The following is a 17,635-nucleotide window of genomic DNA, read 5'->3' on the forward strand; positions in this document are numbered from 1 at the left end:
CAATATATTGAATCGTAACCCCTGTATCATGATATGTATCGTATCGTATCAAATACACAGCTCTACACACCAATATACACCCAGTGTAATGCCTCATTTTTGCCATTTAGTGACTTGTATTTTTAAATTGTTACTGGTAAAATCTACTTTATTTGGCAGAATTTAAATTTTAAACCTGCAACTATGATTTATTTGATGTCCATTAGTGCGTTAGTACATTAGTACATAGTGTATTCGGCTCTAAACCCAATCCAAGTTTTAAATCCAAATCTTTAGATCAAATTCTGATGAAGCAATGTAAAACCTTGTCGCCCTGATGCAGTACAGTCTGCCTCTTCAGTCTGATCTATAGCAGGAAGCCAGAAATATCACCTTTCCCTAATTAAGCTTTCACAGCTCTCTAAATAGTGGGAGTAATTACAGAGAGTAGTCGAGGGACGGCCGCTCTGATTTCCCTTTCCTCTCCTCTTACTGTGTCACGTCTCGCTGTTCATGTATGGACTGTCTTAGAATCAGCACACATATAGCACACTATAGGTGGACTCCTGCTAAAACCCAGCTAACAGTGGTTCCTTTCACATTCAGCTCAGTCAGTTCTGTTACAGCTCAAAAAGTTTCAGCAGGAGAGGGTTGTTTTGAAAAGAAGTGGACTGATCCCAGCCCATGGTTTTTGCCGTGTTTCAGTTTAAATGTCACTCTCATTGATTGTGCGTCCCATCTATTTTGTCTTTGTGGACCAACCAAATGCAGCCGGCGCTTTAGCCATCCTCTTTGCCAACGATAGCTGACAGCCATAGGTTTTCCATCCATCCATACCGTTCTCGTGAATGTGATATCTCAGGAACGCTTGGAGAGAATTTCTTCAAATTGTGTACAAACATCCACTTTGACTCAAAGATGAACGAATTAGATTTCGGTGGTCAAAGGTCACTGTGACCACCAGAACTTAATACATTGGGTGACATGACAGGATTAAAGGTCCAGACACACCAAGCCGACATCGAAGAACTAGCGTGAGAACTAGCAGTGTCTTGGCCAAAAAGTTGCACTCGAACACACCGCAAAGACGACAGCCGACGGCCAACTAGCACGTTTTCTTTGTGTAATAATGATAATAATGATTATAATAATATCGTTATTAACAATAATTCTATATTGAGTACAGAGACTATACTGAGAACAGTTTTAGAGCGTGTGATTAGTAGTGTAGTGTGAATAAGAAGAATAACAATATTACATTTGTGGGTCGTTGGCTCGGATACTATTATAGGATTAGTTTGATATTGTTTTTTTTTATATAGAACAGTAACTACTGAATGTGAAATTGTAATGTAAGAAAGGATGAAATTCTTAATGATTTATTATTACATTAATTCATTAAAGAAAGTTATTGGTGCAAAAATGCATTGTAGTTCCAATAATTTCATGGTTTGTCTTAGTTTGATATTTATTTTGTCATAAAATAATATACACATAATACTAGTTATGTCTATTATACTGTATATATGTGTATACTAAAAGCACAGATAACTAAATCAAAGAACACAGGTTGAAAGCAGCAGGAACATGGGCATGTATGGACAAAAAGAAAAGAAACCATAAATCTTGACAACAACATTTCTGTGACTGTGTTACAGACTTGAATGGAAGTTGAGACATGTAGAGTACACTCTGGACTAAATACATCCACATGTCTCTCTCCGCTCCCTTTAATAGAAAGATTATTAAATCTAAATTTTAACATGTTATCATATTGTTGATACTCCGAGAGACCAAGGCGATAGAAACTACCTGCATAATGGTATGTTCAGAAATAACCATAAAATGTTCTCCAGAGTCCTCATTATAGACGTCGGTGTGTGGGAGAAGTTCTAAATGTGAGCAGAAGAAAATATGTATTCATCATAAATTGCAGACACAATGATTAAATCCCACACATTCTACATTACTTTGCTTTTGCATTACCGTGTCTTAAATTGGTCGTATGGTAAACAGCTTCCCTTTAAAAGACCCTGGTAGATATTGTCATAGACAATGCAAGCCATTGGAAATAATGGGTTTCAGAGCGCAGTGGTGCCGTTGCTGCGTTCTGTGTGAAAGGCCCTTTACATCAAAACCTCTATGTAACATTATGGAACTTTCATGAGTTGCATCCTTTCAACTGTCATACTGTATGTATTAATATGTCAGATTTACTAAGTGTGGCTCCATCAACCACAGAAGCTCTGAGGTCATACTGCACGTAGAAATATAACCTGAACAATGCAGCGATGGGAAAACAAGAGGAAGTGATCAGAGTCATTGCTGGCGTTTGGAGTGAACTGCTAAGATCATTTTAAAACAACTCAATTCTACTCCAGTATTTCTGTGGTGTGGCTAGCATAGTGGTAGCCACTGGCCTGTATGCGAGTCTGATGTCTTCACAATTGGGAGTCAAAAACCTGATTTCAGTGATGTTAAGAGTATTTCAAACCATTATCTAATTTTGCTAACTTTATATTCTTTGTTTTGTCATTTTTGACCCTGCCAGATCTAAACCATATGTTTGATTGACACTTTTCCATTTTGTGGAAAAGAGGCTTTGCAGCTTGGTGCAATCTATGATTAAAAAAAACAGCTTAAGTAAGGGATAATGTACAGCGAGCCGCTCATTGTTGTGAAAGAACAATGACCCGCTAGCTGTACATTATCCCGCTTATTACATGGCTGCTTACTGAAGAAATCAATAATTTGACACATAAACGATCCGTCAGAGTCCGACATCAGAGCTGCGCCCATAGCAACGGTCTGCTATACATAGCAACTGTCTCCTATACATAGCAACAATCTGCTATAAAGAAATAACAAACCATAGAATGCCGTGATCCAATCAACTTTACATGGCGGGTGTAAGCAGCCATACCGCGGTTCTCGACAACGCTACAAGCAGCACTACTGAGGGCCAAGCCTTCGGCCCATTCCGGACAGGCATGCGCTCCGAACGGGCACCGCAGTAGTATTGATAAAACCATCTAATTGGAAAACTGAATGAACCACTGTTGCTATTGTACTACAACTAAAAAAAACGGAGTTGCACATACATATGCTGGCTACTTCCGAATCTGCTGTGGTTGACAAATGACCACCATGGTTGGTCACTGCTCTGACTGAAACTAAAGTAATGCAATGTTAACTTGTGTATAACTCTACATCCCTGTCATCCCTCTGTCAGGATTTCCACGGAGCACTCCCCCAAACTGCAGATCAGGAGCCACAGTTACCTGCGTGCGGTGAGTGAGGTTTCAATCAATAGAAGCCTGGATACCCTGGACCCCAAAACCCTCCTCGACCCCAAATCGCTGCTGTCCTCACCCCAATACCGCTCACGCAATGAAAGCTACATGAGGGCCATGAGCACCATCAGTCAGGTTGGTTGCCAACGCTGCTGCCTTTATATTTAAATGATGCCCCACCCAATCATTCTACCATAGATACACTATAAGGCTTGGATGGATGTGATGGAATATGTGGGGAGTGGTCTGTACCACATTGAAAACAAAGCATTGACTTTCATCTAATGCCGTTATTTCTCATTTTTTTTTGTCTGATTTGTTCATCTGGAAGATCACTTCATGCAACCTATTGAGAGCTTGGGCATGATATACAGTATGACCAGCTGTATTTCTTTCTTTCACTGTCTTTAAAAGACGGGTTCACTGTTTTACAACAAAAACCTTATGTTTACCATCCTATATAGTTATGCATAACACAAGTTCACCATACCTTCATTTCTAGGATTCTTAGCAGTTTCCTGCAGCTTGTTTTGGGCCTAAAGACACTTTAATGAAGTTATTGTTTACTGCCTTAAAAATCAGGATAGTTGTTGACTAAACGCCAACTCAAGGTCCACTTAAGCTGGGTTTCCACCAAATGTTCCTGGGACTTTTAGTCCTGAGTCCTGAGGAGAAGCTCTGTCTTGGATAGATTTGACGATCAAAAGTCCCTTCCTTCACTGTTAATCCGTACAGTACACCCACCTTTCAAGACACCACTACGCTGCTGGTTATGCCTACCATAAATGAAAGGACACATTACAGTCCTGGTTGAAAAACAGTGCACCCGTCATTGTTTGAAAATGGTTGCAAATACTATCTGAGCCCAGGTCTGTGCAGAGTGCACCACCTGCATTTGTACACTGGAGGATGAGAGTCATGTTTCCAACTCCACAAATTCATCCATCACATTGCAAGTGTTCTCTAAAAGGATGTGTCTGGTGATATTCTATATTTTTCTTTTTGTCAATAATTCCCACGTGCAGACCCAAACCAACACTGAATGTATCAGTCTGTCACTGAGTAAGTGACTGAGCGATGAAGTTACACGATCGGTCGGCCGAGTGTTGGAGTTTCCTCATTTGCCGTTGTTCTTTCAAAATGAAAAGGCAGAGAACAGACCTTTTTTTACGTTTTCTGGGGGGCGTGTCAGCAGTTCCACTCACCGGCGCGAATGCTCCTCTATCGGCGCATTTCCACCAGCTTCGGTGACGGAGGGCGTCTCAACGCCTTCCATTCATTTCCTATGGAGAGCAGGAGAAGCAGTCGCCCCAGTGCATGGTGGGAATGTTTCGGGAATGTTGGAGAGAGTCTGTATTTGCATAGAGTTGAAAATTGAATGAAACTAGATTCAGCAGCGGCGTCGCCTATTTCTTGCTTAAAATGTTTTCAAAAGTAGATTTTGGTGAATTGTTTAGACGGAATAACTGAAAGTTTATGAGCAGCCCACCATGTTGTTTCCTGTTTGAAACGGCGAGCAGAAAACCAGGGACCAATCAGGTGCATTCCACAATAGGATGCGAGTGGAGCTGCGCGTCCTCTAATGTCCTTGCCGGACCTGGTGGACATGTACCGCTGGATTTAACATTAAAGACATGACCACTGAGTAACATTTGTGTGAGTCTTGTTTTAAAAAATGAAACTATATATTTGTGAGCCGTAAAGCCATAAAGATGAACATCTTCAATGGTCCCAACAGGGAAGGGAAGTCAGAAAGTGTTGAGAGACGTACTAACACGTTGTTGGTTTGGGTCTTTTTTTGGAATTCACTGGCAATGAGAAAAATACAGAATTGTGTCAGAAAAGGTGACAATGCATCATATATATTTTTTTCTATTTTATTGCTCTTTGAATATTTATGTTAGTTATGTAGGGGATAATTCATGGCCGCTAGGTTATTGAAGAAAGTGCATGCAGCACTGATGGTTGCTTCTGCAGATTTATTGGTCCTACCTTTACACCTCAGAGGTGATTCCCTGGCTCATACAATGGCAACTTGCCCATGATCAAAATGCAAACATTGTTCAATCATGTTTTGAGGTAATTAAAATGAAAACTTGGTGTTGGCACCATTTTCCTGGTAACCTTGGAATAAACGTTACTTTACTAAATAACCCCACCGCAGCAGTCCTTATCTATAATGAACTGTTTGAGCTTTTCTTCAACGCGACAGGACGTGAAGGGAAGCTGTGCCCGATAAGCCTTCATTTGTCCCATCTTTACCTTACCTTGAACCTCCACTTGTATTACTCATCCTGAACCTGTCCCTAATTACCATTACACTGAATTGCCTCTATTAACAGTTTTAATATCCTCCTCTCTGCATGGACCCAACCATAAAACCCCAATTAAACAACCTGCCGCAATATGCTTTTGTCTTAGTGAGATCCATTCAATTCGTTTTCAATTTAAGTCACTGTGAAGATTAAGCTCAGTGATTGGAAAATAAAAAACAAAATAGGGGGATAAAAATTACAAATAGAATCCTAATCATGGGATGTTGCAGTAGGCTTCCAGTTTGTGTTAAAGACGGAGAGAGAATGTATCTACTAAGACTAATAGATTTGACACCGTAGTTGAAAGACCATGTTGTTAGAAACATGATGTTGAGATAAAACCCCTGGCTGGATGGTGGTGATAGAGCACTAAGGGCTCCATTTCCAGTTTCTTGAAGTTTTCCTCGGCTGCTAGACTATTTTTTTTTTTGCGTCTGTGCCTTTTTTGGTGATTTCCTGACACGAAAAAGAACATGTTTGCACCGAGTTGGGAGCAGAGGGGCAGATGAAGTTGTGTTTACGCTGATTAGATGGCACAGCGCAATCCTGGTGCTCAGTTTGGCACAAAATTGCGTTTGTGTTAAAACCTGCTCAGACTGCCTCTTATCGCAGCAGACGCAGGGCAATTTTCATGGCTTTAGTTGGCACATGGACACAGACCTCTCCAAAATCACAAAACACCTGTTATCTATGTTGAGTCTGACCTCTTTCTGTTTGCCTCACCGTTTTTTTTCTTTTATAGTTGGTGCAGATTGATAAGTGCATCAAAATATATTTTTTAATATAATTGAGTCTTAATCAATAACATCATCCATATGAACGGAATCCGGTTGAAATGTGGATGTTGATGTTTGATGAGCGAGTTCCCCACAGCAACTTGTAGAATGTGCGGTTGATTAAACACATGCAGTCATCAATCAGCAACGGGAATGATGGGCGTGTTTCATCAACAGTTTCTGATTTAAGAGAGGGGGCTGTGTGTAATTTAACACGCAGATGGCACAGCAGCAGTAGCCTCATTTATTTCAAAATTTCTAAATATCAGTTAGAAAAGTTTAACAGTAAATCATTCGGAGTAACACAGCTGTCCTCAGGATGAGTGCTGAGCTCAGACAAACCTATCCGGGCGTTTTGATAACAAGCAAGAGTCCTTATAGTCGGGTTTCTGTGAAACATAATCACAGAGCAGCGCGCGCACCTAAGGGGCAGAGAGCACGGCATGTCTAGCAGAGCCAAGCTCCAAAGCGAGAGAGATGACGAGGAAGTTGTTGTGCAGTAAACTGCACCAACCGCAGAAAAGATGGATGGAAAATGTTTAATATTCCGAGAGGATCACAAGCCTTTACTAACAACAGAAGGAGATTATGGATCCAGACCTGGTGGGTAAAGGCATTCTGGTCACACAGCGATAGCAAAGCAGCAGATGGTCATGGCGAGCTGTCATGCTCCATGGATCGATAGCAATGAACTGATCAACAACAGGGTGATCGACCCACACTCTAAGGATATATTTATATATGTTTAGTGACTATGTCATAAAACTTAAAAGTGATGTAAACCCAGCCCCGACTTCAATGAGACATCAAGCTCTGCCCCCTGTAACAAGTGCAAGCACCTCCCAGATTATGCTGCAGTGGCAGCAGGCTCCACCCACAGCTGGAGCTCACTGAAACATCTGGAAAGCCCCCTGAGTGATAGCCTCAATCCAGCGGTGCACACAAAGTGATACCTAGAAATGTTCCTGTGGTCATAACGGGTTTTACAGACCAAGAGTGCCAGAACCACCGATAGAAGTCCCACCAAGGAATCAAGCAGTTGCCATAGAGCCAGCTCTCATTAATGCCTTTTTGACCTGTATGCCCAAACTATCTCTCAACCTTGGACTAATAACAGTGTGCCTTTTGTTTAAAATGTATGAGGTTTTGATTGACAGTATAGTCTTTTAAGTTTCCTCCTCACTGCTCCCTCTGTTTCTCCCCTCTTCTCTCTCTGCCTCCTCCTCCTCTGATGTCCTCTCCTTTCCTCCTCCAGCTGAGCGAGGTGGAGTTGAACGGGCAGCTCGAGCAGGTGTGCGAGCAGGTGTACAATGCGCTGCAGGCCCAGGCCATGGAGGCTGCCATGGACAGCATGGATACCATGGACACCCTGCCTATGCCGGGGTGCTTCCGGATGCGGAGCCACAGCTACGTGCGGGCGATCGACCAGGGCTGTTCGGGGGAAGAGGAAGGAGAAGGAGGGAGGCCGCTGCTCCTGCTGCCATCCTCCCCACCACGCTCATCTTCCACCACCGTCAGGACCATCCAGAGCAGCACGGGTAGGCCACTAGAAGGCATGACTGGATGTTCAGGATGAATGTGTCTTTTTTTTTTCTTAACACAAGTGTGTTCAAGCCTTTCACACCAGGGTCCACACGGAGAAAAATAGGTTTAGTCCTTGGCCGTGAGCCTTTACACTTTAGAGACTATCTTAATGATTTTTAAGCACTCCGTCCAGTACACTTGAATCTACAGTACGGTCTGCACAATTAATCGAATATTAATCGCAATCACGATTTTGGCCTCTCACAATTAAATGAACATGATCGATATTGGCGTTTAAATTGCAAAGAAAACTCTGCTGCATAAATCAAGCACTTCCTAAACTAACAGTTAGAGATGAAATGTCAATCAGCAGCCGGTTGAAGGTTTTCAGCAGTCTCATATATCAGATTTTTTGCCGTGTCACACACACACGTGCAGCTGCCACATGATGGTTTTATGTCGGCACACAGCGGTCAGTATACGTCACAAACACACACAAACATACACAACATGCTCTGTCATATTGATTAAAATAATCGCTATTATTATTAGAACGTTGTTTTACGTAACATTGTTTTACGTAATGTTGTTTAAAGCAACGCTGTTTAAAGCAACGCTGTTTAAAGCAACGCTGTTTTAAGCAACGCTTTTTTAATTGTACGTTTCTGCAAGCGAGACCTGAGGCTGATATGAAACATATTCATGAAATGCATTTTTGGTTCAGAAACGTCGACATTCAACGTACCCCACGGTTTTGCAGAAATGTAAAATGCTAACATTTTGTGGGACGACTGGGTTGGTATAATAGTTCAAAGATTACTTTCTAACAAATCTATAACTCTTAGAATCTGCAGATATGTTTAGTCTAACATCTTTCTAATACATTTCTCTTGCGCCGTTCTTTCATATAACTGAGAATATAGATAGTGTAAAAAATAGGCTACATCAAATTATTCCAAGGGACACACATGAGGGGGTCCCCGGTATATTCTCTAACTTGTAAGGGGTCCTTGGCTGAAAAAAGATTGATAACCTCTGGTTGTAACCAACGAGCAGTGCTGGGATGAAGCGCTCCCCAGCACCCTGCCAGCGCTTTTCTGCCAGAAAAAGACGCTACATGGACACACGCCATTTTTTTATAATGCCTAGTCGTACATCTGCAGTTTATTTTTGTGAAAGTAACGCAAAAATAGAGTAAGCAGTAACTCAACACTCTACACTGACAGTAATATTGTAAATTAACGTATTACTTTCAAATTAAAGTAACTAGTAATATATAATATATTACATTTTCTAAAGTAACTTGCCCAACACTGCTCCTTCCACATCAATGAAGAGAGGGTTTGAGAACAGACTCATGTCCTTCTCAACAGCAGCCAAATCTTGAAAGCGTGTGATCAGTGATACAGTATGAGCAGTCACATACTTCCAAATTTTTTTGCACAAATGTTGGCGTTTCATTTCTCACTCAGTTGGGAAGTGTGAAACATTGCTGTCACTGATTTGCATCTCAAAAAAGTTGAAGCGTCACAACTAGGGCTGTCAATCGATTAAAATATTTAATGGTGCATGATTGTCCATAGTTAATCGTGATTAATCACAAATTAATCACACATTTTTTATCTGTTCAAAATGTACCTTGAAGGGAGATTTGTTAGGTATTTAATACTCATATCAACATGGGAGTGGACAAATATGCTGCTTTATGCAAGTGTATGTATATATTTATTATTGGAAATCAATTAACAACACAAAACAATGACAGATATTGTCCAGAAACCCTCACAGGTACTGCATTTAGCATAAAAGATATGCTCAAATCATAACATGGCAAACAGCTGTCAGCGTGCTGACTTGACTATGACTTGCCCCAAACTGCATGTGATTATCATAAAGTGGGCATGTCTGTAAAGGGGAGAATCGTGGGTACCCATAGAACCCATTTTCATTCACATACCTTGAGGTCAGAGATCAAGGGACCCCTTTGAAACTGGCCACGACAATTTTTCCTCGCTAAAATGTAGCTTAAGTTTGGATCCTTATTTTTCTCCTTCATGACAAGCTAGTATGACATGGTTGGTACCAATGGATTCATTTGTTTTTTTTTAGTTTCATATGATACCATTATCTTCACAAACTTTAAAACTGAGCCCGCTACGAGGTAAAAGTTGCCTTAATGCGTTAAATAAATTAGTGCCATTAAAAATAATTTGCCCTAACACGTTATTATCACGTTAACTTTGACGGCTCTAGTCACAACAAATGTTTTCCTGTGTGCATACATTTGCAAAACCAGCCTTTAAAAGTGAGGTCTGCAAACCACTCAAGGTTGCTCAGTTCAACAAGGCTTTCATTAAAAAAAAACATCAATTTCTGATGTCAGAATAGAACCACTCCTGAACTGTCCCACAGCTAGGCCAGCTAAGCTAAGCCACTGTGTCTGGAATCTCCTGCATTTACTGTGCCCTTTACGCTTTCTTTACACTGCAGCCATGTCTAGAGCACATTAACAAGATTCACTCAATGCATAACTTGTGCATTAACCCAATTTAGTATGATAAGGAAAAATCCAGTAAGTCTTGAAATTTGATATGGACATACTTTGGGCAAGTATCTAACAGTAGAACACATGAAAAATCACAATTTAATAACGGTCAAAGTCAGGATTTTTGAAAATTGAGGAAAAACGTTAAAATTGTGTTTATTAAATGTTTTTCCAAATTAAATATTTTTTTGTACCGGATATGTGTGCATATATTTGATATTCAACTTGTTATGAGTTCATAGATATTACATACTTGATTGTGCTCCTTGTAGTTTCTGAGATACAGACATTTTCTTTTCATACTATAGTCTTTGGGCACTACTGTTTGTATTTGTTGGGGGTTTTTCAAAAAAGGTAGCAAACAGACTTATTTCCTGAAAGTGCATTGAAACCCATTGAAACTCATGGAGAATGACTCCTCAGATGAATGTTTTCACCTGCTATGACATATAACAGTTCTGTTCAACTTTTATTTATATGGAATATGTAGATAGGAGCCCCTCAGATGTGTGTACTGAAAATAATAAAACATTTTTACTGCTTATTCTAGGACATTTTCTACCATTTTTGAAAACACAGTAGTCCCATGAGCCCAAAGACTAAAATAAGAAAAACCCACTTTTCAGCCAAACGGTTTTTGAAAATTTCTTCAGATTTGTTCTCAGGCATGCCCAGAGAACATTTTCAATAAATTTAAAATTTCAGTCGCAGGCACAGATGGGTTAAATACCCAAGAGCCTTGAATTCATTGGTCACGCAAGACTACGATGAGTAGACTGCCAGTCTCGAATGGGACACCTTCAATCAGTTAATGAAATATATTAATTTATTTCGCTTTCTTTTACTTTCACTCCTCACTCTCACTATTTTCGACGTCCTCACTTTTCCTATTTTCTCTCTCCGAGCTCAAGTTTAATCCTCACGTGTGATAATTGTTGGGCTGTTACATCATAATGAGTAACTAGCACACTGCTGCTTTAATCTGGGAATAGTATTCAGATGTGTGATAATATGACGAGCCAAATGAATCAGCTCCCCGGTTCTCTCGATAGAGCTGACAATTATCTGGCCTCCATTTTAAAGTGTGACTATTTTCTGTGGAGTCTCATGAGATGGACTGTTAGTTACATTTGTCACCTGCATCTAGGGCTGCCCCCGTCTTAGTCGACACAGAGAGGCGACTGTTGGTTCTAAACAACAATGGCGGCTCTTGAAGAGGTTAGCGTAGATACTGTAGCATCAGTCCTATCAGAACTGGAGAGTATTTCTTCATTGAAAGAAGAGCAAAGAACGGCACTGAAGGCTTTTCTAGATGGTAAAGATGTTTTCGCTCTTCTCCTGACTGGCTTCGGCAAGAGTTTGATTGACAGATGGTTCATCCAATCACCTGCCAAGTATGTTTTGAAAGTGCCTGCCCTTTTCCAAACAGTTTCCAATGACAGCTTCTCATGGTTTCGTGTATAACAAACCATCTGGTGGGTCAGGGTACCAGGGTACCACAAATGAGACAAGAATTAGCTAGCTAGTGCACCCCGGGGTCCCTCAACCTCACTCCCTGGCTGTATTCGAAACCGCATACTATACCAGTAGTACGTAGTGATTTGGCCAAAATGTAGTATGTAGTATGTAGTAGTATGCGAACAAAAGCAAAATCTACAGTATGCCAAAAATACCCGGATGTCGTACTGATTTGGAAAAAATCTACAGTATGCATCGGACCAGTCTACCTCACCTACTGTGTCCCACAATGCAAAGCGCTGGACCACAACGGGCTACGATTACAACAACAGCAGCAGCCAAAAATGGCTCGTTTTTTAAATTTTTTTCGTAGCTATTTTATCACTAAATTCACTTTTCAAATTCAAGTTTTTAAGGCGAGAAATCAACTGTGTACATTTTTAATATCGGCAGTTTTACGAAGTTAGATGGTGAATCGAACATTTGTTCCACCGTTGTTGGAGTTTAGAAGCTCCACAAAATGCTGTGACAGCTACCTAGCGCCTGTCGGAGTCGCTGCCAGCCAGCCGGGTAGTCACTCTTAGAGACCGCTATGAGCTGGCTGGAGCTTTCTCAAGAGACCAGTCTGTAGACAAGAGGCTTTTATCTCCTTGTTGACGGATAGTTTGTTTAAATATCACAGCACAGATGTCCATTGTAAATTAACAGGAACCTGTGTTTAGCTGCCTTTTTTTTTATATATATATATATATATATATATATATATAAGGCATATATAAGGCACCCAATGGCATCACATGACTGACACGGAAGTTGTAGTACCGCCGTTTGTCCACTACGGAAATCAGCTTCAAACCCCGCCGCTCTTCCTGAGAGCTTGGTGCAGCCTCTCCCGGTCCTGGCTGCCCACAATGACTGCTGATGGCTTTTTTCCCGCATAAATGTGTGTGTAGCGTTGCCAACTTCCACTAGTTGAAATACAGAACGGCCGATAGTGGCAGCCAGATGTTTTGTTGAAGCGGGGTTTGATCGTGTGAGGGACGGATCAAACCTGACTGAACTCACATATTCTCCGGTGTTTACGACTGTCTCCTAATTGCCTGCAGCTACCAACATCTGTGGAACTGCTCATTCTGCAGACAAACATGTCCACATTTTAGATCAGCAGAAAAGAAGGCAGTTTAAAAGGCTAAAACCAGTCGCTCCAAGCCCCAAAACAAAAAGCCACACAAGTCAGCAATGCAGAGACGGTTCATTCAAAGCTTAGTACATCAGAGAGTCAAATTTAATTCAGCATTAATTCAGATTCATTTTAAAAAGAACATGTTAAAAAAAAAGTAAGTTAAAGCATATATTTTATTTATCTATTATGGCCACATTCTACTGTATATGTTCAATGAAAAAATATCTGAATATTTGGAAATGAAACAATTTATTGATTTCTACTGCCACCTTTTGATATTTATATTCAATGTTTTACTCATGTGCCCCAATAATGTAATGTTTTTGAGTTAAAATATCTTCATTTTGGGGCTTTTCCAAACAATGTGATATGAACAGTGATATGTTTTGAATATACAGTATGTGTGGAAAAAGACAGCCGCATTCCTTTTGAAACAATGTAGGCCACTGGTTTAACAGGGATCAGTTCAAACCTCATTTTGTTATTGTCTTCTTTTTTAATCTGGACTGCCGTTTTGTAGATTACATGAGTAGATAACTCTTCTTACTGCAGAGATCCCTTTGGGCACAAAAAGCCCGTCCCTTTTTTTTTTAATTTGACTCCGTAGCGTCTACACTGGATCAGCCACAGCTCTGCTGTGTGCTCCGAGGCAATTTCACAGAACTCACAGTCCAATACAGCATCACGCTGTTACACACATAACAGGAGAAAGAATTACGAAACGCTTCGGGTTGCAGTTACGTGCATAACTGCACTCTGCTGTGCACCGTAACAATGAGGCAGAAATCTCACAGAGATAATCTTGTAAAAGCCAAAAAAAGGCTGTCTTCATGCGTGGTATTCAGATGAGAACATGCCAGAGTGGATGCCACAGGGGGCTCGGTGTCGGCTGTTTGGTATTAGAGCCGTCTTCATTTTCAAAGTGCTCAACTGGAGATGACCTACATTTGGCTGCTCCTCTGGGAATTCTTATAGAGTTAACCAAGAGGATAAATGGACACACACACACACACACACACACACACACAGATAAGCACAAGTGTGTACTGTATGTATATATTATTCACTCATGCACACACGCGCACATTCTCCTGCATCACACAGTACAGTAAATGGTTATAGCTCCACATCCACATGACTGGAGATTGTGCTGATAGATGTTGGTCCGATGTCTACTGAACTGAATTATCCACTCAGGCCTATCAGTGCAACCGAATTATTATCACCACAGGACCTTAACAGCTTCATTTGGCATTTTTATTTGTTGACTCATCTACATCATCATCAGTGGTATATTTGATCAAACATGAATCCTAACCCACAAGGCACGGAGGGTAACACTTTATAATAACCATCATTTATAATAGTTAGTTAATAGTTATTTTACTGTTAACAAACAATGAAATGATAATTAATAATGTCTACTAATTATTGGTAATGTTATAATTTGTTATTTTATCATTAGTTTGTGTAATATGAAATAATTACCTCCGCCAAGGCTGAAGGCCTAGGAAGGAGGTTATGATTTCACCCGCGTTGGTTTGTTGGTTTGTTGGTTTGTTGGTTTGTTGGTTTGTTGGTTTGTTTGTTTATTGGTTGGTATGTCTGTTAGCAGGATTACTCCAAAAGTCTACGATGGATTTGAATGAAATTTTTGGAGGGGTGGAGTGTGACACAATGAACAATCCATTAGATTTTGGTGGCAATCCAGGTCATGGTCCGGATTCAGCGATTTTTTTAATGATTCCGATCAGCCAGAACATTAAGACCTCTGAGTATAACACATGCGCGGTGTAACTGATGACGCGTTGATGACGCATGACCCGGCCTCTTTCCTTCAGAGAGAGAGACAGAGAGAGAGTGGGCGGTAGGGGCCAACCGTAGAATCTGCATTTTTTCACATTAAACTCTGTGAAATTACAGTTGAGTTTGACCAAAGCACACTTGGTGATTGTTGGAAAGAGTAACGACGACGGTTTAAGTGAATTTTATTTTGTTTCTGTCCACTTCTAGTTAGTTTATAAATGATATATTGTGGAATAGCTCATAAGAGAAGATAACAATTACATTGTCATTACATTAGTAAAGTATTTATTATCAGTTTAGTGCTGTACACATAACATTTCATATACTATATTAAGTATTCATTAATGATTTCCAAATGATGTGTTAACTCTGAATAAATTGTTTGTAAAACATCTATAAACATTACATAGATAGATTGGACCAGAAACCAATTATTAACTATTGACACAGTATTAACCATCTATCTGAATAATGTTTATAGATGGGTTTTTTTTATTTTTAAGTATTTATTAACCATTTAACAAGGTAGAGTATTATAATCATCAGTTGTAAATTTATAATAGTCATCCAAACAATGTTTATAGAAGGTTCAAAAAACGATTAACCATTAATAAAGTGCTACAAATATCTATCTATGTAATGTTTATAGATGTTTTACAAACAATTTCTTAAGGGTTTACAAGTGATATCTTAATAAATAACAAATACTTAATATAGTATATAAAATGTGATTATGTTTGCAACAATAAACTGTTAATATAACATAAATTATAGCATCACTAATAATTAGTAAACACGAATAATTGTAATGTCATGGTTTCTTAACAGAAAAATAACTATTAACTCAATTTTAATTAACGATCAATTTACCATTTATAAATGATGGTTATTATAAAGTGTTAGCAAAAAAAACCATTAGGAGGCTCTGTCCAATGGTAATAAAAATCCACACAGCTCGTCTAAACTCACAAATTAACATGTCATATGTTTAATCCGTACATAAACCAAAGCGTGAAAATAACAATTTTGTTTTTTTTGGTTTCAGCTGATCTGGCGACCGCTGTCTGGCACACAAGCCCGTATAAAACCACAACGTGTTGATTTTACACTTCGGTTTTATTCCACAGATAAAATTAAATTAACATAGAAAATAAAACTCAATAAAATCTATACTATTAATGTTTCGTCTGTGATTGGCATTGATAACGAAAATGCAGGTATACGTGAGAGGCACACATTCCCATCACGTGTTCTCCAGTCTTTTTATCTGTTCTTGGACACTTAAAAATGTTTGAAGCCCTGGATAAGCCCTGTAATGCAAGGCAGAACAAATCAGATAGATGAATTAAAACTGAATGCTTTTATCTATGCAATAAATGTACGTTTATCTTTATCATTACTAACTAGTCGGCATCAAATTATTAGGTGGGAGAAAGCGCTGGTGAAATTGAAAGGCTTCCTTCTGAGGCCAAAATTGAATGAAATTGTCTTTTTAAATTGTATAATTTGACTTGTGTGGTGACAGAGCAGTCCATTAGAGCTGAATCAGTGGAGCCCGTCTCATCGTGCATTTTAAAGAAAGGTTTCCTGCTCTAGTTCTCAGCCCTTGTCCTTGACAGCGGAGAGCGCTGTAGCTGAAGCATAATGACGTTTGTGATGAAAGAGAGAATGAATCAGATCAGCCTGAGAGAAGAAAGACAGATAGAGGGAATGAAAGAGAACGCTTAAGCACCAGAATAAAAAACTAAAACAGGATAGAAAATAGACACAAAGATGAGAGTCCTCCACAGAGAGAGAAATACTGAATACCAACGTGACTGAAGGAGTGAGAAAGGCCGAGTCAGAGGTTTCTATAGTAAAATGCAACTTAAATGAGGTCAGCGTGAGTTAAGCAGCGGAGCAGGCTGATGAGCTGTGTAAGCCCAGTTAATCACCTCCTCTCTTTGTGCTTCCTCTTCGATCCAACTTTCCCACCAGCCCTCTCTGTGTTCTCCATTCAGCTGCTGAGGACGCACTTCACATCAGCCATATAGCATTCTCCATGTTGATATCAAGACTTCATGTAATACTAAAAGAGCTTCTTTGGAGTGCTTTCTCTCAGTATGATGTTTGACCTTTGTTGAATGTGGTTAACACCAGTCCTTCCAGTCTCTCTCATAAAGACAAAAAGGCCACAAGTATCTACTGTATAGTTCAGTATGCATATTTATACACTCACTATACACCCAGTTAAAACTAGTGCAGTCTAATCCTTCAGCTCTGCAGTGAATCCTCCCTTCATGAGTGTTCAGTTTTTATGTTTTAGAGAGGCTGTAGTTTGTGCTGCTGTTGAACTGTATTTTACTGACAGTCTGCCCACCTCATTTATATCAATGAGAGTTGACTAAATTTAGTGAACTACTCTCTACTACTCACTACTCTACTTAATGTAGACTAGTTAATGAACAGATGAGTACAGCAATTAATCATGACTGGATGAGGTATTCCAGATAAACAGTGAATGATCAGCTCAAACTGATCATCAAACATCTTTATGGTACCTTTTAAATGTTTTGACAAGTCCAAAATGAATGTTTTGTTCATCTCTGTGGAAGATATCTGACGTCGTTTGGTTGTCGTTTATAACAAGGCTTGTGAGCCAACAGTATAACGACGTTGGTACCACGTTACGTTTTGACGTCAGCACATATTAGCATCTTGGCTTAATCATCCATACAGGTACATAAGAAATTTGGGGAGGTGGGGAGCAATGTGAG

The 17,635-nt window shown here is 39.8% G+C and overlaps 1 protein-coding gene across 4 annotated transcripts in view; it reads left to right on the plus strand.

The window, feature by feature from the left end:
• The window catches only part of LOC119498779 (disks large-associated protein 1-like), a 106,302-nt gene that overhangs the window by 64,061 nt on the left and 24,606 nt on the right, over window positions 1-17,635 (plus strand). For all 4 annotated transcript variants that reach the window (XM_037787832.1, XM_037787834.1, XM_037787835.1 and 1 more), the window contains exons 5-6: window positions 3,212-3,407; window positions 7,619-7,901. In XM_037787832.1, coding sequence (XP_037643760.1) covers window positions 3,212-3,407; window positions 7,619-7,901 — 479 coding nt within the window. The remainder of the gene's footprint in view (window positions 1-3,211; window positions 3,408-7,618; window positions 7,902-17,635) is intronic.

This window comes from Sebastes umbrosus, chromosome 12, assembly GCF_015220745.1.
Source record: "Sebastes umbrosus isolate fSebUmb1 chromosome 12, fSebUmb1.pri, whole genome shotgun sequence".
NCBI classification, from domain to species: domain Eukaryota; kingdom Metazoa; phylum Chordata; class Actinopteri; order Perciformes; family Sebastidae; genus Sebastes; species Sebastes umbrosus.